This window comes from Hippoglossus stenolepis, chromosome 23 (genome assembly GCF_022539355.2).
Source record: "Hippoglossus stenolepis isolate QCI-W04-F060 chromosome 23, HSTE1.2, whole genome shotgun sequence".
Taxonomy (NCBI): domain Eukaryota; kingdom Metazoa; phylum Chordata; class Actinopteri; order Pleuronectiformes; family Pleuronectidae; genus Hippoglossus; species Hippoglossus stenolepis.
The window spans coordinates 7,308,084-7,332,967 of NC_061505.1; the positions used below are offsets into that span (position 1 = coordinate 7,308,084).

Genomic DNA, 24,884 nt, shown 5'->3' on the forward strand with positions numbered 1-24,884 from the left:
TCGACTTTTAAATAATGCTCCATTTAATAGACATGAAAGCTTCTTTTTTTTTTTGCAGAGTTTTTGTATTAATTATTGCTTCAGGGTGCTATCGCCCTAAATTCTCAAAGGGCTGCTGTGTACTATCAGAGATTGTGGTTGCAGTGTGCATACTCATTTCAGTAGGAATCACTCATGTTTACTGATTGAAGATTAACCATGGATTCCATGAACATTTAAAACCAACACGACATTACAGATGCACTGAACCTTCTCCATTAGATGTAAAATATATTTATTTCACGCCCATCAATCCCGGGATCTGGGCGAGAAAGCACCGAGACCCCGAGGATGGAGCTTGTTGATCATGTCGCCGCAGCGCTGAGAGTTGGCTTTGATGTAATATTGTGATATTTCATTTGATTATGCTGATTTGATTGTGCGAGGTCATCCGTCCTGCCTGCCGTCTCTCGGTATCCTTCAAAAGCATTTGGCTTTTATTGGCTTGCTGGTCTACTCGCCAGAATTTCAATGGTTGTTTGATGGTATTAATGCACCATTTGAATGCAGGCCCCGAAGTTGCGGGGGGAGAAACCCATGCGGGGAGAGCATGCATGGAATCTGAAAGTCAGATGTCAGAGGAGTCAGTGGAGGGGAGGAATTCTGTTCCAAATGCAGATACTACACTGGAGTGGAATATCAAATGTTCAAATCTCTCTCACGGATTTTTGGAGTGAGACTGGTAAAACAAAAGGGAGCTCTTCTCTCTCAAAAAGCAGCAAACTTGCAATATCCCACTTCACATTTTTCAAAAAAGGGTTCTGCCAAGCTCATAGCACTCTGAGAAGAAGCCAATCATTTACGCACGCAACAGGAAGCGAGCGCGGGAACAGATGTGCCGCACACCTGCCACGAGGCTCCAACAATCGCCATTCGTCTGCATTCAGTGACAGCGGATTCAACGGGGGAACAGAAGGATCCATTATGCCTGCACCGAGCCACCATTCAAATTATACACCACATCCAGTCCAGAAGGTCTGAAGCATCAGGGTCGGTGATGAACACATATTCGTGAAGGAGTTCTTATTAGCCACCATTTCTGGAGTCATCTCTATATTTACATAAACAGCACATTCATATGCTTCTCCAGCCTTTGAGATGGCAATCAGGATAATTGCCAGTGCAACCGTATTTAGCGTTAACACAGAATTGGACATTTTAATCAAAACAGAGCACATCCAACATCTCTTCCACTTTGCTGGAAAAAAATGGTGTCTGAAATGTGTCCAATGAGTCATTGCTGGAGGAAATCAATTCATTTAGCCTTACAGAGGTGCGGAGTTATTTATTGCCTGTCAGCACGAGCTGTTAGTTCAATTTAATTTCTCGCTGCAGAGAGAGCACAGGCGAGTCAGAGGGAATTTGAATGGGATTACTTTATTTATGCAAACATGTGTTCTTATAAAACGCATGATTTTAAATACCTGTTCTTCATCCGATAGTTTTCCCTGTGGTTACACGGTCACATCTGGAGTTTCAAATTGCAGTGACAGGTTCAGATAACAGTAACTAAATATCTGACAAGTAAAAACATCCAACAGAGTGAGCGGGCGTCCAGGTGAACCTCACCTGTTCTACAGCAGCTGTGCTTCACACTAACATCGATGTGTCCCGACACTACAGTTACTACAGCATCAGTACATTTACTAAAGTAGTCAGGGACAAGTTTGAGGTTGTCTAAGTTATGCAGTTTTTTTAACTTCTTCAATACATTTATTTTTAAAGTTGTTACAAATACTTGACAATTACAGTTTATACTTTAGGCTGCGTAGATTCGCACAGTTTTCACAGTTGTATAATTACACCACTAATCATGTGTTTTAACCTCTATGCACTAAGAGATAACTGAGTGTAACACGATCAATCAGCACTAGTTAGGGAATGTAAAAGTGAAAACACTTGGGGGACTGTGGTTCCTGTGAGAGTCGAGGGGTTTGTATGTCTCAGTGATGGTGGGAGCTGCGTTGTCTGGGACACTTACAGCCAGCACCTTGTGGGTCCATCATCTGTAGGGACGGACATCAGGTTGGAATGCAATCGAAGCGGGATGGGCGGCAAGGTCCAAGGATTTGATACCACAAGGGTGCCTTCCATTGGTGGTCTTCTGGGCACCTGCAACTGGTAGGAGGCCCTGGCGTAGACCCGGATCACGCAGGAGATCTCATCTGGCCTGGGAACGTCTAGGGGTCTCCCTGGAGGAGCTGGAGAATGGTGTTGGGAAGAAGGACGAGGGGAATTCTCCTCTTGACTTGCTGCCGTCACGACCACACCCCAGATAAGCAGCAGAAAATTGACTATGACTAAGCTCGACCAAAGTTTACACATAAAACTGCATTATGCATTACTACTCAATAAAATAACAGCGTAATAAGCAGTAGACTTTTGCTCAATCTAAAATCTGCACGTCTGTTGAGGTTTGACATTTGCAGCCTTGTGCATTCAGAGTTTAATGTTTGTGATTTTGTATTTGCATCAAGTCGGGACTGAAGTGCACTCCTCCGATGTTCATTTGTTGACTTTCTGAGACAGTTACACAGTAAAAGTTGAACATAAAACCCACTCTAAAACAAAACCGTGTTTTTCATCCCCTGATGAGCATCACTACCCAGTGTCAGTGCCGCAGCACTGAGGGAAAGTGTGGCTATTAAACAGATTCAATCTGTGGGCACAGGAACTTTTTTTGCACGACCCCGTCTTTGACTTTGATAATAGCATCATTCATGGAAGCAACGTGCCTCAATATTTTTAACAGCGTCAGAGTTCATTTGAATTCACAAAAGTGCTCCCTCAAGTTTCACCAAGTTCCATCAATCCATTTGTCAGCCTAATCATTCTGAGCTCGGCTTTAAAAAGCCATTTATCTGCTCATGCTAAATAATAATTGGCATTCTTATATCGGTAAAATGACACTGATAGATACTCGGGAATCACAGTCAGCACAGGCACTTAAGAAGAGTTTGTATCCCTTTTTACCAAAGTGGACGTTTTTCCTTTTGAATTCATCAAGGAGCAGAAAGATAACTGCACATAAATGCATAAAGGAAGATGCATTTAACCCCCACGCTCCCTCACTTCTCCCATGAAATAACCCTTTTAAATGCAAATATCCAGGAGGCTTCTTATCATACATTTCATTGTCTCCTTTGGGGTAGTGGGGTGGAGAGCTAGTTTGCTTCGCATCTGCATGTAATTGCACACACACACACACACGCTACATTATTAGGTAAGGAGATGCTATAAGTTCTAGTTGCTATATGGAGGTATACAAGAAAACAATAATAATTTTAAAGTTCTTCAAGTGAAGTGGCAGATCCAAAAGTGAGCGATCCAGTTTAGTTCTGGGCGATCTGCAAGGCCACAGATGGTTTTAAAAAGTTGAGCTATAACCAAGACGTTCGACGATGCAAATATAAAAGTGATGGCGGTGCCTGGTTTTCCTCTGCACGCTCCGGCCTGACAAGTCAAACAGGTGTTCGGTGAAGAAATACCGTCTTAACAGCAGCACAACACCGCTGCCACCTGTTCTGGCTTTCAAGGCTCAGCCCGCAGCCACAACATTAAAACCAGCTACTGCCTTTAATAATAAATAAAACCAACATGGTCTTTCATATAAAACAACACATAAATCTTATGCTCACTTCCTCTAAAAACTCACTCAGAGAACTTTTGCCATTGCAGAGGAAATCTTTGCTGAATTAATGAATTACTATATATATCATTAGTTGGAAACTTGACTTTAATGCTGCTCATGAGTATTTTTACTATAATGAAAGTTAATAAATAATATCTCGTGCTCTCCCCTAGATTTACTGCAGCAGGGTAATACTGCCATCTAGTGACCTAGGGGAAAAAAAGCATTTGATATTGTTAACATGTTCAGCAACCTGACCAGGATGTAAACCGCCTGAATATAATATAGAAGCACTACAGATAATGGATGGATGAATGGATTTCAAGTCATTGAGAGTAGAGCAGGAATAAAACAGCTCTTTGTGTTTAATTAGGTAATAACCAGTTTGTCACACCATTCCAATATGGAGCAATAATGCAAACATGGCATCGATCTTACATTTACAACACCAATTGAAAAAAAAAAAAAAATCTAGTTTACAAAAACTAAACTAAATCCAGCGTCAGTAAAGTTTGTTTTTCAAAGCGCATTGAAACCATTAAATCAAACAAAACACAAGTATAAACCATGTTAGACATTTTTCACAGAAGAAACCTTCTTCCCATCACTGGCTTTCATCAGGGCCTTGATGGCTCTCGCCCTCATTTCCAGCTCCAGGAGCTCCAGCTGTTGAATGGACGGCTGACTAGCGGCAGGTGCACCACTTGAAACCGGTCTGGCTTGAACTGGTAGGCTGACGTCTGCACTCTGCGGTGGTACGCTCTCCTCTTTAGCTGGCTCTTTACTTGAAGTGGAGGAAATCGCTAAAATCTCACTGACGCTTTTATCTATGTCGCTTTGAATGTCTTTCTTTGCTTCGGCTGGTTGGGAGTCGGCAGGCGGAGGCGCGGGAGGATCAGCTGGGTCGGGGTTTACAGGAGGATCAGCTGCATCCCGACTGCTGCCCTGTAACTTCACAGCTTTAATAGCCTGCTCATCTTTGGGTCCCTCAATGTCACTATCATAAGTATCTGCATTTATGCTCAAGACATCGCTCTCCTCACCTGAGCCACCAACCTCTGTAAAGAAAATACACCGAGACATTTCAGATATATAATATGATGCAATGGTCCATTTGAATCGTTTTCTGTCTTTGAATTATCTGACTGAGTGTCTGAGGAATGTTCTTTCTGTGGATTAAACAGTAATTACCTGGCTTTGGGTCCTCGGTTTTGATGCAAGATGTGGAGTCTACATTATTGTCCTGCCTCGATGGGAAAAATTAAATAAACACATCAGGGATCACGGATAAAACCACATTGGATATTTACTCTGAAATTGAAATTGTTCCTTTAGTAAGTTAGAAAACTGTTAACTCACTGGCTCTCCAAGGTTTCCTCTGTGTTTTCATCCCCATTTCCAGATGTCAGCTCTTCCCCTAGACACAATAAACAGCTTCAGGTGAATGGAAATGCTTTGGTTGCAGCACTGTATTGTTTTAAGCTCAGACATTCGAAAAACAAAAATGTGCCACAGTTAGTTTAGTTACTTACCTGCTAAGATTTGAAAAACATTTCTGTCTGAGATCGGCTCCAGTTGCTCCCAACAAAGGTTTTTGATTTCCTCTAAACTACAATCCTGTGAAGAATAACGTGTTTAAGCGTTGCTGTTGGATTTCAGTGCAAAACTATGACCACGCTGGTCACATGTCTGCCAACATATTAGTTTGGAAGACGGCACCTGCCAATGCAGGAAATCAGGTTCGTAAAGCCACAAACCAAAATGTCTGAAAATACAGCGATACATGTCTGAAAGTTTGCGTTGAAATGATGAGGATCCATTTTTCAGGCTGGTTATGATACAGCTGAGCTTTAGTTGACAAATGCTGCTTGATCATTGGTTGTTGCATCGATTCTTTGTCACTTCAAATATACATGTTTGACAAAAGTAGGAATAAATTCACAACAACCCAGATATAATTTTTATTTAATAGTGATATTTGTATTTTCTCTTCATACTAATATTCTGAGATCACGTCCTCACCCTGAGCTCATCAGGCAGCATCTTGCGCAGCTTCTTCTCCCCCAGCACGAGGAGACACTGCCGTAGCATCTCCTTCTTGTCGGCCACGTAGGCAGTGATGGGCTGAAATGGGAGGTTGAGGTCCAGGCCCCCCTCCTCAATGTCACTGCCAATCCTGTCCAGCTCTGGGTCAGCACATTCATCTTTGGAGTTCACCTTTAAAAAACAGAACAACCCGTTACAAATACAGTATCTGGAGGTCTGGAAACAGCATATTTAATGCTTTAATTTAGTCATTTGTTTTATTCAAACTGGTTTTAAGAAGTCCTAATACAGAACACACCCCTTATTGAACTTATTCCAGTATTATCAAATGTATAATATCATGGTGTATAATATTGTGTTATACTGAGAGGCGTTTGCGATATCTAGCTTTTCCTTACTGATACAAATGGTGGATGAAGTTCAGATAAACTTTCAGTCTATAAAACTTAGTGAAACTTTTCAACACAAGAAACTCAGGCCTCCAAAATGACAATGAATTGAAATCAATACATCCGTAAATGTGTTTACACCATACACCGTAGGGTTATTGTATTAATTCCACCTCAGTGAATCATATGATCTTGTTGTATGGTGCTGTAGTGGTAGAGCTCCTGTCCCCATTCCACACAGTCAGACCAATGAGGTCAACTGACTAGAGACTGCTGTCTGTCCCAAGATCAAGGACCAAGTGCTTCTGGGACTGGACTCTGTCAGGACTCTCTCCCACCCATCACCCGAGTCTCCTCTTTAATAGAAATCTTCAAATGTAATCTGAAAACACGTCTTTACCCATTAGCCTTTATTTGTGCTTAAATTGTTGTTATTACTGAAATTAGTGGTGGTAGTTGTATTAATAATGACAATAGTTGTGTCTTGTTTATAAATTCACTGTAATGTTTTGTTGTAAAGAACTTAGTATTCAAAGTACTACATAAATGAAGTTGTACAACACGTATAAACACTAAGATATATTAGTAAAAGAGACGTGACTGAGGATCTGTCTGTTTTCTCTTCTGACAACTGAAGAGACATGAAAACGCCAGGGGACCATGTGTTGTTCTTCTTGATAGTTATAACCACACGGATGGAGCCACACACACACACACACACGCACACACACACACACACACACACGCACACACGCACAGCTCCTTTCTGCACAGTGACATGCAACAGACATATTAGACATGTGATGTTGTCACGGTCCAGCAGCTGGGAGGTTTGTTTACACATTATAGATTACTGGCGAATGTTAGCTTCTGCTTTGGCTAAATTATCCCCTCCACTGAGTTAAATACAAATACATAATAAAAAAGTTAAGAGCCAAATTTTGTCGTTTAAACAAACTACATAAGTAAAAAGTCTCGTAGCTCTATAAATAACTGTATTCACTGTACATGTGTTTCATGATTAGCATGATGCTATCTTGGTTCTCTCACCTCCACATTCGCTCCCGTGCTCCTGCGTCCATTGTTGTCGTGTCGCTCTTCAGACTGCGAGTGCTTCCTCTTCTTCTCGCCACCGCTCGATTTCTTTTTCAGCATTTTTTATTTTTAAACCGAACGACGCACTTTCTTCTCTACGAGGTGGTTTGCTCTCTTGTTGTAGCCACTTGCTAGAATTGAACGTCGCGCGAGTGTTGCGTCACAGGCGAGCGACGGCTACTTCCTCTGGGGGACGGAAGTCAAAACTAGCTTCGCCTCTTTCGCCTCTTTCGCCTCCACCACCACCACCACCACCTGCTGGTCTGGAGGATTCTGACTGAATTTCATAAACAACACAAAATAAAGGCATCAGATATATTTGTTATGCAGATACTTGTAGTGTATAATTATTTAACTGAAGTACATTTTTACTTCATTTATTTGACAAAATAGTTGTGACACTCCATCGCTTTTTTATAGAAGTCCAAACGAAGAAACAAAAAATTAAATTGACCTAAATATATATATTACATTAAATCTATTTAAAATATAATTTTTTTATAAAAAAAAACGATCAAGTACAGAGTTGAACCTCTTAAATGCTCACTACCAGATTTATTAAGTTAACATATAGTTTATTTTATTCATCAACCAAACAAAAACAATTTAAATGCAAACACAAAATCTCACATCTTGAATGAAAAGGAGCAGCAAGAAGAATGATCGTATATAATCTTCCCCCTCTTTCACAAGACGTTAACAAAGCAGATAATTCAATAAGGGTCCATATCCGGTGAGTGCAGCCATTAACGTCTCATATTCTAACAAGTCGCCTTCTCGCCACATCAACAAATGCCGTCATCCTGGTTCCATATCATATTCTGTGAATCGTACAGCTGCAGGCGTCTGTGTTGTGATGGCGCCTTTCTTCCTCTTCCACGGGAGCCGCTCCCCGTGACCTCTCAAGCTGTTGACGGAAGTGCGAATAAATTCAAATCGTTATTTTTCTCCACTTCAAAGCTGCGGCACAGATCATCAGCGACAGTCCATCACGAATCCTCCTCCTGTGTTTGCCATCTCCCAGTTTCATTCTGCCTCAGCATTTCATCAGCCACCGTATCTGATTCATTCCTCCATAAACCTTTGAACCTGAGAAAGTAAAACGCTGCAGCTCATTTGCATCCTTCACGTTTTCACAATTCCAAACCAGACAGCGCTTCACTCACTGGTAACGTGTGTTGGTTGAAAAAGAATTCAGGGATAAGTTCAACACATAAGACATTCATGTATGCACAACTTAGGCTTCACTAATCACACTAATGTTGCTATAGAATATTATGATATGCACGGCTCGTGAAAAAGTATAAAAACTGTATAACAGGGAAATTATTAATATACATTGATAAATATGACCCCCAAGGCGTTGGATAATGTTAAGACACATCCCAACACAGTGACACTGCACTCAAGGCTGAATTAGAAATACACACAGCTTCCCGCTCTCAAGACATAAATATCCTCGGGTGGGTGCATTTTAAAGATTACATATTCATACAGTACACTCTCATCATCCGTGGTTTTTTATTTTCCCCTCACAAAAGTGAACTAATTGAACTTTTAGAGCAAGTTCACAGTTCAAGTGAAGCAGAATTACTTTTGAAATTTCACCAGTAAACAACTCCATCAGCAGATCCTCTTCCTCTGCTGGACTGAGACTCAGGATTCAAGGTGGTGACGACAGAGGGAAGCTGTAAATCACTCTAATTGGCTTCCCCGCCTGTGCCTGAAATAAGGCGGGAGCCACGGCGATGGCTGCCCGGGCGCCATGGCGACAGCTGTCTCCACATAATGCGGGTTGTTATCCTGATGCCATCCGATCAAATTATGCAGTGGATATGGTGGGAGGCGCGCATCGATCACAATAACGTCACAGTGTGTTTTCCTTTGCAACATCTGCTCCCATGTGTCTGGATATCACCTCGTTAAAAGGGCAATGATGGAGCTGGCAACGCTGAAGGGGACATGGCATGGGGGAGCCATGAAACAGATCGGGAACTAACTTTGCACACGTGTGGGTAAATTCTGAAACCTGTAGCCAAACACATTCTCGTAAAAACAACTCTGATTGAAGACAAACCTGCTCTCAATGGCACATGAATCATTTCCAACACAAAAAGTACTCATAGAAACTGAGTATTTCAAAAGAGCAAGAGTATCTGTTGTGTACACATCCATCGTTCCGGTGTCTAATGAGGAAATCTGACTAATCAAAAGAGATTTATAACACTCAGCTGGAGATTTTTTTCTTCTTCTTCTTTTCACTGCCTTTCTCATTTAATTTTAGCTGCATAATGCATTTCAGATGACAAATCACAGGAAGAGGAGAACATGTTCAATTAGAGGAAGTGAGATTGAAATGCGGGGGGCGGCAGTGAAAGTCTGATGTCAAAGCAAACGAAGAAAAGAAAAACTGAAGTTGATAAGAAACTAAATGAAAACATGAAGAGAATGAAATAAAACTGGTGGTGAAATCAGTGAACTTCAGTCTAAGTACAGTACTGTCTAATGTAGTGGTGGGTTTGTATCTATTTCTATTGTATCACAGGGAAACAATACAATTTTCACAGTGTCGATGATTTTACAGTTGGAAAATATAATTAGATTGACAAATGTGATTATTTCATAATTATAATTAATCTATAATGTTATTTATCAACATTCTTCCTTAAGAAATCTGCACTTTACAACTAAATGAACAGCAAAAATTCAAAAAGACACAATTTCATTTTTGCACAACAAAGGCAAAAGTCTTTAATTACAAACACATTTCCCCAAACTGTTCATTATCTGGATTAATTAAACAAAGTGTGACATTTTTAAAACAAGCATTTTCAAGCCAGTTCTTAATTTCAGGGGAAAACTGTTTTAATTTAATCAGAGTAAACAAATGTTCTCAGCCCATTCTCATGCCGATTAAAATCTGATTCCCTCATTCCAACACTTGTCGTGGTTTTTGAACGGCAGCTCTCCAATCAACACCTCTCCTCCACTAAGCACTTACCGACGCTGGGGCTTTTGTGGCTTTAATGTAAAATAACAACTCTCACAGCCAAGTGAGGCAGATACAATCCATCTGTGTGTGTGTGTGTGTGTGTGTGTGTGTGTGTGTGTGTGTGTGTGTCCCCTCAATTCACTTCCCACATACTCAGGCTACAGCTGAACCTCACACAAAGCTTAAGAGGTGGCTTCACCTGTTTGCCAATTATTCATCTTACGTATTTATATTGAAGAATCTTTGAATACACTTTTCTTCTTTAAGTAATAAATGTGATATTACAACCAGCATTAATGTATTTAATCAAAGAACAGTCATATAATTTAGTTTCCAGCTCAAAAAACACACTTAATATGAGAGAGTATTGACTGGGTTGTACACTAATGCAAAACAGACTTGTCAAACGCAGCTTTAATACTTGTTTGCCTCTACTAAGGAGAATGTGTTGCTTTATAAAGATTGAATGGTTAGAAATAAACCATGTCATCCTGAGTGACTGTAGCAGAAGAAAACACACAGTGTTGTTTGGCTAAATATTCCCATTTAACAGTTTTTAATCATCTCCTTAAAAACAACTAATAGCATAAACGCTCTGACGAATGCCGCTGAAGAACAAATCGCTTTTCCTTCTGGCTCAGGATCACAACACAGCAGCTCTCCTGCTTCCCTCATTCAGCACGTCGCTAACTCAAATATCAATTGTTCTCACTTAAGCAGCCGTTTTCTCGGCGGTGCAGCTCGGCAGCTTGTTAGAGGAGTGTGCGAAAACAAGGCGGTGTGTACACAGTTGTTGCCTTGGGTAAAGAGAGCTGGAGGTGTCCATTAAAAAAAAATCTATTCATTGCGTCACGCCGGTGTCTGGAAGCACTGCGGCTCGTCAGGAGCGCTGGGTCACTGCAAAGTGGAGGTGAGCTGAACCGGCCTGAATTCAAAACAGTGCTACAGTGCAGCCTCTCCGCTCCGATTATACACCGGCAGAGAGAGTCCACTGTGGTCTGAATAAGACATGTTAAAGTGCACCGGGGGATACAACCCTGCTGCCGCTGCTGTGAATGCAGAGTCCATAAAGTTTAAGTGCAGTGGTTCAAGTCAATTCAAATGCTACCTTCTTGGCTAAAGTAAACCTCTGTAATCACAGGTGCCGATATGTGTTGCTGTGGGTGCTCTGAACAGTTGAATGCCTCACCCCTCGCGCAAAATAAGAAATCTTTGGCAAAACAAATAGCATAAACAAAAGCCGGAACCTGATACTGCACCATTGCCGTAACTTTTTTTTAATGGCGGTAGATTGGATTGTCCACAGCGACCATCTGATTGGTGGATAGGTGACTGACTGCCACTGTCCCAGCAGTTGATCCGATGTTGCACCAACCGTGAAGTTTGAATGAATGTATCAGATCAATGTAAATGTAGCCCAGACGTTTGTTGGCACACCTCGGTGCTTGGAGCTCGGAGCAACCACAGAATCGGCACCTACATCTGCAAGAAACAGATGAATACAGTTAAAAACAAGTTATGTTTTGGGTTCATGAAGATGAAAACATTATTATAAAATAAATAGGTAATGTAAGATAAATAAGGGACTGAATTCTGAACTATATCAGTGAGGAAGTGCCTGCTACTCCTGGAGAAAATCAGTGTATGTATACATGAAGGACTGGTTCCAGCATCACAGTTTTAACTTTACTTTAGTCTGATACAAATATATACAACACTCCAGCTCCTCTTTTGTTGTTCTCCCGACATAACTGCTCACTCTGTGTCTGGTGTGGTATTAATCCACACACGTTATTAACGACCAGCGGCATCATCAAAGCAACCGGCGCCGAAATCTTCCCGATTGCAACTTCAAGGTCGAACAAACAAGATCAGCACTGATACGGATGAGAAGTCTTAGAAGAGCTCAGCATCTTGGAAAGTTCCCACATCTACATTTCCATGGCAACTGAGCCGTCTCAGTGTGGGTTTGTGTAATTGGGCTCCACAAGAAGCAAGTAAGTGGACCTTGAGTTGAGACTGTTTCAGCTTCTAGTTTCTAAGGTCAAGAATGAAGTGTCGAGCCCATTATTTCATCCTGTTTCACTTTGCCTGTTGTTTCATGTTTCCTTCCTTCAATCACTTCACTGGAAGTCACAGATGAATTCAAGCAGTTTCTTGTAGGGTTTATTTATATAGTCCATACTATTGTTGAAGGTTTTATCATAGACTCGAATATCAATGTGCGGTGGCCCTGAAGTGCAAAACCCAACAGCAAATCACCAAAAAATACAACAAAACATAACGGAGCACAACAATAATGAAGTAAAAACAGCTGCAAACCAGCAACACACAATAGAAAATCACACAATGGCAAATCACAAAACACAACAACAAATAAGAAAACACATGGACAGTGCATCCATCGAATCTTTTGGATAGCAGGTACCTACCGCTTTGTTTTTTGATTTGACGTTGTGTTATCGTCTTATTTCTTGTATTTTGTTGCTGTGTTTTGAGATGTGCTATGTTATCACTATTTGACTTATATGATCACTAACACAACATTAACTTACAGAAAACAATAACTCATAGATAAGTCAGATAGCATTGCAGGCCTATGCAAGGCGCGGCATATATGGATTTTCTTTCCAAACATTTGACTTGCCAAAAACCATAACACTCCTCCTTCACTGAAGCTGGGTTTTATTACGTTTTTTTCCCCCCTCTCTCATGAGACTTGGAGCACATTTACGTTTCATCCCTTCATCCAGAGCGGAAATCGTCTGGAGAATATCCAGCTTAAATCTATGCCGTACCCAAGAAAAAAAAAAAGAAAGAGGCTCTTTTTTTCACAGCCGGTGTGCATTTCACATTAACCAGTCAAGTGATGTCAGTCATACTCATATTCCAGCTGTCACCGAAGTCGTTTTTCTGCTGGGATAAGCCTCTCGCGACTTACGCCGTAAGCCTGGAAATTGTTTAGTAAATAAGATAAAAAAAAGTGCATTTCTTCATAGGACAGGCAGGGAGATATAAGTCGGCGGATGTGGGATGAAAACGACACCGACACGTCTCATCTGCACACATTCATGCGGGAGCGGCTCGGGAATAGGCAACGTGTGAGGGAGTGTGTGGGAAAAAGAAGGGGTGAGGACATATTGGGAACTCACCCCATCTGCACTCCTGCTGAGAAAGAGCAATGGACTTTGAAGCCTCTTTGGAGCGCGACCAGCGGCTCACTTGCAAGGTTCCCAGGAGCTGTGCTCCATGTGCGTTTGAGTTAGAGCCAATGAACAAGCAGGGAGAGATAGCCTGTCGGGTCTGGCGGGGGTGAGATGAGGACCAGGCACAGGATGGGATTTGGTCTTCCTCTCACCTTTGATTCAGTAATTGAGGGCTAAGACTGGGAGGGAAACTGACAGGCTCTTGGCTCTCGAGAGCCAACCCCTAGCCTTCCGCAATCCTGGGGCACCGGTTCATTCCCAGAACACTCAGCCCGGGTTGGGCCCGTACATTTCTCATGTAACAGAGAACAGAGGAGGAGGGAGATGTGTTCACTGTTATCTTCCTGCTTGGGGATTGTCTCAGGCTATACTTACACCTGGGCTGTCTTCTTCCGCTAAAGTCAGAGCAACTTTCCAGGAAGAAAAGTATCTGGAAAGACAGCAGAGAAAGATTAGCTGAAGTAAACTAAGGTAGCTACAGCACAGACTGTGTATAAAGACTGAAAAAATATGGATCTCCACTTCCTCCCACTGTCCAGAAATGATGCCAAAATATGATCTGGATGATGCCATTTTGCGTATTTAGGCCCAGAAGCGCGGTAGTAATGGGGGGTATTAATATATTCATATATTATTTGGTTTATTCTTTGACTTTTTAGTTTGGTCCAGCAACCAGCCACTAGGGGGCATCCAAGGGGCTTTGGCTTCACTTTTAGGGAGCTGTTGTGTCAGCCATGAGCTGCAACAACACATGAAAACCAATGCACACCCAGTATTTCACAGGTTGTATTAGTGCCGTAGAGTATTTCACAGAGTATTTTACAACTAATTTGAATTGGATCCTATGAATACTTATCATTATCATCTCCATATCACTTTCTCTCTCGTATAAAACATACATAGCGAGCATTATCTTCTATAATTACGTTTTCTGATCAAACTAAATACAAAATTAAAAGCTATATTCAAGCTTTATAAGTTGCTAACAGTTTATATTGGTATCACAGTTGTCACAACACAGAACTACATATTAAAATAGCAAACATCTGCTTTAAATAACAACATCAAACATTAGGAATAAATAATATACCCTACAAGTGAACCATAAAAATACATTTACAGGGATGTTGGGGTAAAAAAAGAAAACGTTAAAGAAGTTTGATGAATCCACTTTGAAGGGACAAGTCGTGCAGCAACTTCTAAGTATGAGTGACATCAGCCAAGTCTGACATATTAGAGTCGTTTCCAACTGTCAGAGCCGTATTTACACTCACATAATCCCCTGGATTAATTTTTGGGGGCAATTTTCTCTCACAATCTCTAAACGACTGAGAGGAAATCTGAATGAGGTCAGATAAAAAAATAATATATATATATATAGGAAGAAAGTCAATATATGTTTGTTACCAAAAACAAATTGTTGCACCGAGTATGGATCTCCCTCGGCAGTCCACAGAGATTCATCTTAAAAACCTTGAGGAGGTTTTGTCTGCATCGAACACAGACCAGTCGCTCAGGATTTCCATAGATGGCACTGTTTCACTGCAGGAGAGACACACGGGCTCTGTGCTGCCCAGAAACAACGATGCAGTGGCAGATCCTCACTTCACCACCACTATGATGTCATGCTGTGACAAGCATGAACCCAAATATGCAGCTCTTTGAAATGAGAAATGAGTGTGTGAGAATATTTCGCCGTATCATTTCGTGGTTCTATGTTTTGTTCCACTTATGGATGCTGGTGTTTTTGACATTGTACGCCTGTTTAAGGATCTTTGCATATAAGGCGGCGTTGGAAAAAGAATTGCTCTTCTCTCGCGAGGCCGTGCAGGGGGAAGAGATGAGGCGTCTGGACGGCGTCGACACAAAAACATCTTTTGTGAGTCTCGAGTGTAAAACCCATCTGTGATGAATGTTAACTTATCTCTCTGGGTTTAATTCTAATTGCACAGAGCGGCTGCAGAACAATTCTCACTGTGGCTGATTGCGGTGCTGAGCTGACTCATGGTTTAAAGGAAGAACTTCAAAGAAAACTGCTTCTCATCATATACTGTATTTCAGATGTAATATTCCTTCAGTAAAGAACTGCAGATCGGAGTTAAATATACTTAGAGCACGTGGCTGCGCCTTTATTCAGTTTTGCAACATGGATGGAAGCAGATGGCCGCACACATTGAATGTGAAAGTGCTGGAGATGAAGATCTCTATCTTGTGCTTCGGCGTCATACTAATAAAATTGAATTGGATTATGTTTGTAGCCCATCTCTGCTGCGAGAAGTAGCAGGAATGGTCCTTCATGCCGTGCCTGTCATTAAATATCAACTCAAATGTCATTACAGATTATTCTGTATGCCATATAGATAAATAACTAATTCACTGAAACAAATTACATGCCTTGTTTTTTCTCTTCAAAAAGAATCTTTTCTTCTGTATGAAGAATAAAACATGATGCATTACTGTTGATAAATGTGTAGTTATCACAGTGAGTCAGTGGAGATTAAAGATAATTATCTAAAATACCTAATTTCAAATAGGAAAGGTTGGAGTTAATGCATCTATGTGTGTATTGAGGTGTGCCTGACTTTGTTGTTCAATAAAATAACTAAGGAGGTTTATAGGGACACAGAGTTGTACCCATTCTGAGCATTAAGGTGCCCTTTAGCAAGGCATCAGGGTCACCTTTGGGGAGTTCAAGCCTGGAACGTGGCATCGGTGACTGTGCAGTTTTCACGCTGAGCACAGCAGCATGTGTTGTTGCTGTAAAGACACAGAAATGCACATTACAGGGGCGACGTGACAAAGTCGGGACCTGGCTCACACACATGCGCTGTCAGTCAGCTGCCCTTCAGCTCTTTGATTGGAGGAACAAAAGAGCCTCTGGTGAGCGGGCTGATGACTGATTATGCATGACAATACCATTTCAAAAGCACCACGCGTCCTAAATATGACAAAGCAGAGCGCCGGGTGCGGGCCGCTGCAATCCCCACACTATTTTCAACTTCAACTGAGCGCAGCAAAACTACAAAATGCAATACATCATTGATGCTTTAACTATTGATGTTCCCCCTGTCACTGGTCCACTGTGTACCCTCATCATCCATCACAGGCTCCTACCTGTCTCTTCTCCTTCTCCTCACACCTGTGCTCTTAACAAACAAGCTCCCAGGGTGCAGCCTGTCTATCCCACCACCAATATCAGCCACTTCAATGCGATTCTTCACTGAGTTTAAGTGTTGGCTCGGATAAAATGTCTCTATATCCAAGGGGGGAATATAATGCGGATCATAATTTGCTTCACTGTTAATGAAGGGCAGCTCTACCTAAAATAGCTCATCCTTATTTGCCACACACTCAGAAGTGGAGATATTAATTGAGAGAATCTTGAGTTTCACGTGTTGGCAGATCTCGGGGGTAAAGAGTTGCGGTTATTAACAAACCAGATGATAATCCACGACATGCGACCTCGTGTGTCTGAGCTCACACAGAGCCAATCACGTGCTTGAAGCGACTGCGGCGGCCAATTTGAGGCCCGTCAGACTGGTGCCGAGGTGTAAAATACAGATGTCTGAGGTGTGGGAGCATTTCCTGGCAGGGATACCCACTGTGGTATTTTGTAATAAACACTTTTCTCTTTTTCACACACAGAAATGATGCCAATTCCCCCCCAAAAATTGTGTGGCTGTGTCTCCAGACTGGTAGAAGTTTGCTTTGGGGTGAAAATAACCAACAGTCTCTGGTGTGTACAGGTGCTTCTTTGTCTAAATTTGATCCTTCTCCTCTTAGAAGTAATACAATTAAACTTTCTGTTTTCTTATGACTGTGTGGGTAATTAATGCTCCTTCCTGAACTCTTCAAAGCTGTAAGGTTTCTGGGTTTCGAACACAACTCAGTCAACAGTAATCTCCATCTCCTCCCTCTGTTTTCTAAATGAACCTACCTACGGTGCAAGAGCGCCAACTAGCTGTAAGAAATGATAGCAGCATATCAACTTGAGATGAACGTTAAGAATCTATATTTTAAATTAGGAAGACTGCACACACCAGGTGCAAATCTAAATAAGCATAAGCATAAACAAGATGATGGATAGCAATTAGAAAATATACTTAATATTCTGAACTCATGTCTGAACAATTAGGATGTTTGAACCCGTGTTTACACAATTATGTTCACCAATCAAAATTTCACCCTTTAAAGAGAAAGTCTTTCCAATTTAATGATGTAATACTCAATGTTAAAGTGACCTCAATTGGGTATTGAGTGTTTTTGATGTAATCATTCCGCCTCTGTACACTGCTAATCAAGAGACACCTTCCAATTGAGGGTTTAGAGGAGAAAACTCCACCTACAACACTGTATGTCATTAAAAAATGGTTTATTATTTATATATGAACCAAAGAATACATTTGACCTAATTGTCCTATTTGTGTTTCTCCTCAGGCAGCGGTTCCCTGCTGCGCCGCAGTTGAGGGATGGCAACACGAGGGGGTCCTACTTTGTACTTAAAAGACACAACTGGTTTAGCCAACCATAATATAATATAAATGCAGCCTAATATTAGATTCAGTTGAACCTAAGCATGCGTACTTGGACAGAATAGGGTGTCATTGCTCTAAGATGGGATCCCTTCACAGCCAATATGGAATCCAACAATGCTAAATCCCTGGAGCATCATCAGTGGAGCATGTTAGACATATTTGATCAGTATCAGTCGACCTTTAACCTTCGACCTTGAGTAGAACAAAGCAGTAAAACACAATGACCTGTTTAAGAAAACGGTGTCATTATCTCCGTTTGACTCAAGTCTCAAATCAACGCAGTCTTTGGACCCCACCCCGTCATTAGCATCTGCATGTCACCACCAGCCAAGCAGCTGGGCGTGGCCTCGCCTCGTTGAAATGGAAGATCACGACTTTGATGGAGCGGCCTCACCTCTGCCCCCCCGTGTCCGACACCACTTGGCAGGACCCACTCATTAGCAGGTCCGCGGGTCCAAACCTGCCATCTGTCCCGAGGCTAGGGTTCAGAGGGCCCCCCCCTCCCGCCGTGTCCCTTTGCACTCTCCGAGGCCCTCGCGCTCGAGATGCCAGTGAGCAGAAGGTGACACTCCAACTTTCTGTCTCTGTCGCTCCAACTCCAGCTGCGGTCAAGTCCGGGTTACGTTTATTCTGAGAAAGCCTGGTTCCAAGTGAGTCACGGCTCCGCCAGCAGTGAGAACGAGAAGAGGTGGAGAGAGTTTGCTGGTGTTTGTTCACTTTGTTTACAATATGAAGAGGGTGCAGGGGAGAGCGCGTCTGCGTTAGAGTCTCAAATCAGCAGCAGCTGGCTTTGAACGCCTCACTGTGTGTTTCTGTATGCATGCACACACTCCCTGTGCACATTCTGTGCCTGTACCCACTGGCAGTGTTTGCAGGGGAAGATGAGAATGGGCAGACGGATGTTTCAAAAATAAACTATATTTTTCCCTTCTCCCTAAAACACTTTTTCCAGGGGGCACCGGCACTTGATAGAGACGTGCGAGTCGAGCTCGGCATGACAATGTGCACTCCTCGCCTCTGAAAGTCACAGAGAAAGACGGAGGAGCGGCGTGGTGGAGAGAGGGAGCATCAGGAGTGGCGGGAGGGAAGAGTGAGAGATGCGAGACAGTGCTGCGACTCTCCTGTCAGAGCCTGGAGCCTGACTCGCGTCGACGCTCATCTCTTGTGTCAGCCGGCCTGAAATCAGGCTGGGCTGTGACAGTCGTAAATCAGGGGCTGAGCCTTCACAACTAAATGAATTTCCTCCATTTAATCACTTTTAATCTCCCGTCTGTACAGGTACATCTCTTCTCCACCGCTCTTTAACCGAAAGTAGATTTTTTACAAAGAACGCAGGTAATAGTCTTCAATGGGAGGCTGTTAAAGAAAACTCTCATTTCTTCTCCTCACTCCATTAGACGTGACAGAGTTATCCGTTCCTTTTCAATCACAGCAATGACACTTCTGCAGTCTGCGAGGAGGAGTCAAGAAGGAGGAGAATCTGTCATCCCAGAGATGTGTATATGCTTTCTTGGCATTTAAAGGAAATGCAGTATGCGCTGCTACATCACAGCAGCACAGTCCGCAATATAAATTACAATAAAGTCACAATACTGCAATGTTGTTACTAACCTGAACCACTAGGGGCCAGTAAGAGAACATCTGATCAATATGCACACATTATGTCGACGAGCCTGAATCTGCTCAGTGTCGGACAATTCACCCAAAACGTGCCATTTTCCAAAGTGATTATCTGAGATACACAAAGGCACATTGACAGCGAGGAATGTTCCAATGATGGGTGTTATTTATTGTCCAATTCTGTTCATAATCTCAGAAGAAGAGAAAAAAAAAAGAGACCAGTGTCTACCTGAGTATTTATGATGCACTGTGCCGGAACGTAAAGAGAAAGCCAGCGAGGCCTGCAGCAGGATGGGATGATTTCAGGTGGATGCTGCAGAGAGGATGCGGTAGAGAAGAAATAAAACATGGCATTAACGTTGTGTTGCAAATGACTCCGCGTTTGATGCCTCTCCGGTGAGTATTCAACACAGCCGCCTCTTTGTCTCTCTCAGTCTCTCTCTCCTGTTTTTTCTCTCTGGTGACAAACTCCAGAACAAGTCTTATATGTGAAGTTTCTATAGCAACCCTGTTGCCAGCGTGAACTCATCAGTTAATTTCCCCACAGACTCGTCTGACAAAGAGAGAAAAACAAAAAAAGAGACTGTGGGCACCAGGTTGACTGTGCGGCGGTGAGGTCTGCTCCTCGAGTTCTCAATGTTTAATCTGCTAAATGAATGTCACTGCTGAGCTGTAACCACTGGGAACCAATCAGGGTGTGACGTCACCGCATCAGTTTAATGACCTGGAGGTGGCAGGAGAGATGCGTGCCGTCGCCAGGTGGCAAACGACATGTGTTTTCTCTTTTTTAACGCGACGACAGAAAAGGCGATGACGGCAATCGCTGCATTCTTGGAAGCTTTGTGCTTGGACGTCAACAATGCCACGTCTGTCACCTCATCCCAGGAAGTGCACGGAGAGACGAGGCAATAAACAGTCAACAGGAGAAAAAACAGGAGCTTGAGAGCAGAGGACAGGGCACAACCTGCTTTGTTAATGTCTCCCTGACAGCAGGAGATGCCTAATGTGGGTGGAACACACACAGCCGCGCCATTGATGGGCATTCGAGGGGGTCGCTCCCGCCGCGGGAAATCCGGCAGCTTTTAGGCTCTGGCTGTGGCTCTGGAGGTCTTTGGAAATGTCAATCATGTGCCCTTGGACCCACATGCTGGGACCTGGGCTTCACAACTTAACTTGGCTCCTGCACTTCTCCTGCAGTCAAAAACAACCTTCTTCTAGTGCACAATCAAAAGTGCAGTCACTTATAACGATTTTGAGGACCTTGAAAACCTGCCACTGTGATGAAGTGGCCTATCCAGTGCTTTTAAACCAGGTAATAAAATATGTGAGCAAGAGCAACATTTCAAATCGGTGCTATGTATTCAAATATTCAGATATTTTTTCTAATTTTCTTATTTTACTTGTTCTTATTCGCTTAGTCTATTGAAAAATACAAAGCCGATAACAAATATGGTTTTACTTCACTGTAAAATTCATTCTGGAGGTTAAAACTTTCCACATCCCACTTGTGTCACTTGCATATTGGACCATGTGTACCACGACAATGTGTCTCCACCATTATCCAGACATGAAGCCAAAATATCCCACATACGACTGCTGCCATCTTGTGTATTTGTAGCCAGAGTCTGAACAGTAGCAATCTGGAGATGTAGCCATGGCAGCGACGTGGAGCCGCTACATGTGCTCGACCAACTGCAGGTCAGTCTCAGCTGTCAATCAGTATGTTTCTCTCATTTTTGATAGCATCAACTAACTGTGTGATAAGAACTAGTGGCCCATGTCCCATCCACTAACATAGAGGACACATGGTTTATGACCCAGCCACTAGGGGGCAACTGAAACACTTTGGCTTCACTTTTGGGAAGCTGTCACATCCTCCATCTTTACAGACATTGATATTAGATTAAGTTGTTCTTTTTCTCCTTGAAATCAACAACTTTCAACAAACAAACATAACTAAAGTAAACTCAAGTAGCAGCAGTTGTCTGGCACATTTAATGCGCAACTTTACTACCAAATGAAATGGTTCTTACCAGGAAAGCACCTTGGGAATTATTAGAAAATGAGGAGGAGAGTGAAATACCTCCTCCTCTAACCGCACAAGTTTTTAAAGAAAGAAGTAAGTGCTTTTAGAGACGGCCTCTGTCATAAACTAAACCTGTAAACACTGTAAAACTTGAGAAAAGTGGCTGCCAGGTAGAAAAGGCACAATAATCCAAATTCAGATGCAGACCAATTTTTGTTGCGTTATTGATTTTTCGCCCTGCTGTTTACTTTCATGAGCTTCCTCATTTTCTTTCTGCATGTTGACAAGAAGCATTCATTTGTTTCTGTGTATAATCACTGCGGCTTCCATTAGTTCGCCCGTATACAGCCTGAAATATGATTTATTGCAGCTCCATCATTTCATCCACGTCTGTAAACATTTTTAAAACATCTTGTCTGCAACTTGTCATAACAGACACAGGCTAATAAGTTCAGGTGGAGCCGCCAGACACTCACATAGACATTGATTTGCAGTTCTAATAAACTGCAAAGCTAAATGCTTGTGCAGAAGGTATTAGTGCTGGGAATATAAGCATCCAATTTTAGGGGTGACATTTGAATATTGGAGGTCGGCAAAGCTTTTCATTTATCTGGGGATCTACGTTCCAACCCTCACCTATGGCCACAAACTCCTGGGAGTGACCGACAGAAGGAGATTGCGAATACAAGCCGATGAGTTTTCTCTGTTGGGTGTCTGGGTTCAGCCTTAGAGATAGAGTGAGGGGTTCGAACATCCTGGGGGGAGCTTAGAGTAGAACCGCTGCTTCTTCACATTGAAAGGGGACAGTTGAGGTGGTTCAGGCATCTAGTCTGGATGCTTCCTGGGCACCTTCTGTCGGAGGGTTTACTGGGCACGTCGAACCGAGAGGAGAACCCCAAGGTCGACTCAGAACCTGCTGGGATTACATATCCCCTCTGGCCTGGGAACATCTCAGGACCACCCAGGAGGAGGTGGAAACCTTAGCTGGGGAGCGTAATGTCTGGAATATGCTAGTTCCACATCCCGAGCTAGGATAAGACAATGGCTGAAGGGATTTATCAATAGAGAGGCTGATTTATCTTTTTTTAAACTTTTATTTTTTACAACATCCCCACTGCCAAATAGTCTCAGCAACCAAAAGCTTCTTGTACTTTCTAACTTAATAGGAGGAAAAATATATTTCAGCAACCCCACACATTTACTTATTTTCTTTGTCGGAGCAAAAATATGAAGCAGAGAAAGTGGAAAAAAAAATCTTTCCCCTTCAACAACAAATAGATTCCAATTTTAAAAGTCTTTCAGTTTGTATGAGCGGAGAAACTGAACAACCAGATAAAAAGGTCAAAAATGTTTTACTTAACAAAGCGAAGAATCCCTACGAACAAACAAAGCTGCTTGGTCAATTTAATCAATTTATTCGATGTAACTCATGAGAATAACGTGAGAGTTGCTTTCAAAAACATAAAGGTGTAGTATAGACAGAAAAACAGTCTTCTACATTTCGAGGTATCTGCCTTCACATTTCACAAAGTGCTCCCTTCCTCTCTCATGCCTGGAAAAGTGTCTAAAATAATCATATCCAGCCATGACAGAGCTTCAAACCGAGCAGCACAGACGAGACTAAAATGGCATCAATATCATTTTGGCGCGAGGGGGACGGTGGAAAGCTTCTTAAACTTTTACATAAAAGCCCCAAACAATTTCGTCGGGGCCTCTGAGTGGGACGGCTCGGTCACACCAGGTAAAAGCTTTGACATTGTCACCGCCGCATTATAATATAAACTGCGTCGGCGCCGCTTCTGCCTGCGCGGCCGTGACACTGTCGTCTCTATCCCTTTTCATTGCGGATGGACCTGCCACTCAGCGCACCTCTCCACCTGTCAATCACACGTGTCACCAAGACATTAATGACCCTCATTATGTGCTGTGGCCATATGGCACGGCTCTGTGTGTGTGTGTGTGTGTGTGTGTGAGAGCGAGTACGCCTGAACCAGTGCGTCTGCTCTGTCGTCCTGAAAAGCAGATTGCACTGGAGATGAGGCCAAGCTCCTGGTCACCTCCCTGAGACTCTCATTGCCGTGGTTACACTGACAGAGGAAATATGGCTGTGGGGCTGGGGGGCGACCGTAATGGACTCTTTGCATCTGCTTCAGAGTGCCATCCCAGATGTCCCCTTCTGTCCAGGCAAGAGCGGGAGAGAAGGAGCAAGGATAGCGATAGTCGAGCGGGGGGGGCACGGCGGGGGTCACCGAATGCTACGACTCAAAGTGAACTCCTCGCCCTTTAAATATCGAACGTGTCCATCTTTGTGACAGACGTGTGTGCCTGTTAGAAAATAAACCCACTGTGAATAATTTGCCACGTGAATTTGACTTCCGATATTTGCTGCAGAGAAGATTCAAAAAGCTGATGTAAGACAGTGCAGGGAGGTGGATTTAGTCCAAACCTGTAGAGGCAACACGAAGATTAAGATATAAGCTAATAAATCGGTCGCATTATTTTCAGATTAATTCTAAGAGGAAGGTTTTGGTTTGTGCTCGTGATTCCAGCTGCGGGCGGCAGAAATCATTTCCCCCTCAAACGTTTTTTTTTGCGACTAATTCTTCACTTTTAACTGAAATGCTAAAAATCAAACACTTGCTTTAACTGCCTATTACTGTACTTTTTTATTATTCATGAGGAAAAGATTGACATTTGGGCTGATTGAGCTGTTCCAGTTCCATAATTAAATCCCTCTTCATTCACACTGAGAATCACATTTAATTATCTGCTAAATAAACCCCAAATAAGCCATTTTTAAATTAAAGTAAATACTTGAAATTAACACGTAACAGAGTTGTTTCTTTCCTGGCAGCAGACATGGACTGGTTGAGTGACTTAACAGGAAGTGAGGTTTGCCTTTACCGTTGCATTACCGTTGACTTGCAGGTCATGATGTTTATTTTTAGCCCGCAGTATGAATGCTACATATTTGTGCATCTCCTCCAGTTGGCCCTGTCCTCAGAGACGTGCACAGCAGCGTCTCCTCCCGCTCTCCACTGTCAATGTATTCCGGTGATGTGGGATGCCAAGTGGGCTGGAGCACGCTAATCAAAGCCGCTGGAAACACAAACAAGCAGCTGCAAAGGCCGGGAGCGAACGCGTGCACGGGCTGCAGAGCTCTCCCTCTCCCTCTCTCTCTCCTCTCCTCTCAGAGCCGAGAGCCATCGGGCTTTGGCTTCAGGACGAGTAAAGTGGTTTGATTAACTGTCTAACAACAAGGTTAAGATAAGAGCAGGCGCAGGTTGTAACACGCGTGGAACCGA

General features: G+C 42.7%; 2 protein-coding genes across 2 annotated transcripts in view; both read right to left on the reverse strand.

Moving 5' to 3' along the window:
- Window positions 1-3,999: 3,999 nt before the first annotated feature.
- On the reverse strand, window positions 4,000-7,399 carry LOC118103034 (caspase activity and apoptosis inhibitor 1). The gene is made up of 6 exons (XM_035149697.1): window positions 7,156-7,399; window positions 5,693-5,887; window positions 5,203-5,287; window positions 5,030-5,087; window positions 4,862-4,917; window positions 4,000-4,728 (listed from the first exon to the last, which is right to left on the reverse strand). Exons 1-6 carry the CDS (start codon window positions 7,258-7,260, stop codon window positions 4,241-4,243), a joined length of 987 nt encoding a protein of 328 aa, XP_035005588.1. The 5' UTR covers window positions 7,261-7,399; the 3' UTR covers window positions 4,000-4,240.
- Window positions 7,400-9,920: 2,521 nt separating this feature from the next.
- LOC118102796 (phospholipid-transporting ATPase ABCA1) overlaps window positions 9,921-24,884 on the reverse strand; it is a 164,233-nt gene continuing 149,269 nt past the window's right edge. Inside the window, exon 53 of the mRNA XM_035149312.2 lies at window positions 9,921-11,674. The gene's annotated coding sequence lies outside the window, so the exon portion shown is untranslated. The remainder of the gene's footprint in view (window positions 11,675-24,884) is intronic.

Coding starts and splice junctions, on each gene's coding strand:
- LOC118103034 (XM_035149697.1), bottom strand. CDS start 7,260: ATGCTGAAAAAGAAATCGAGCGGTGGCGAGAAGAAGAGGAAGCACTCG. Junction 5,088..5,202: donor TGTTTTTCAAATCTTAGCAG/GTAAGTAACTAA, acceptor TATTGTGTCTAG/GGGAAGAGCTGACATCTGGA. Junction 4,729..4,861: donor AACCGAGGACCCAAAGCCAG/GTAATTACTGTT, acceptor TTTTCTTTACAG/AGGTTGGTGGCTCAGGTGAG.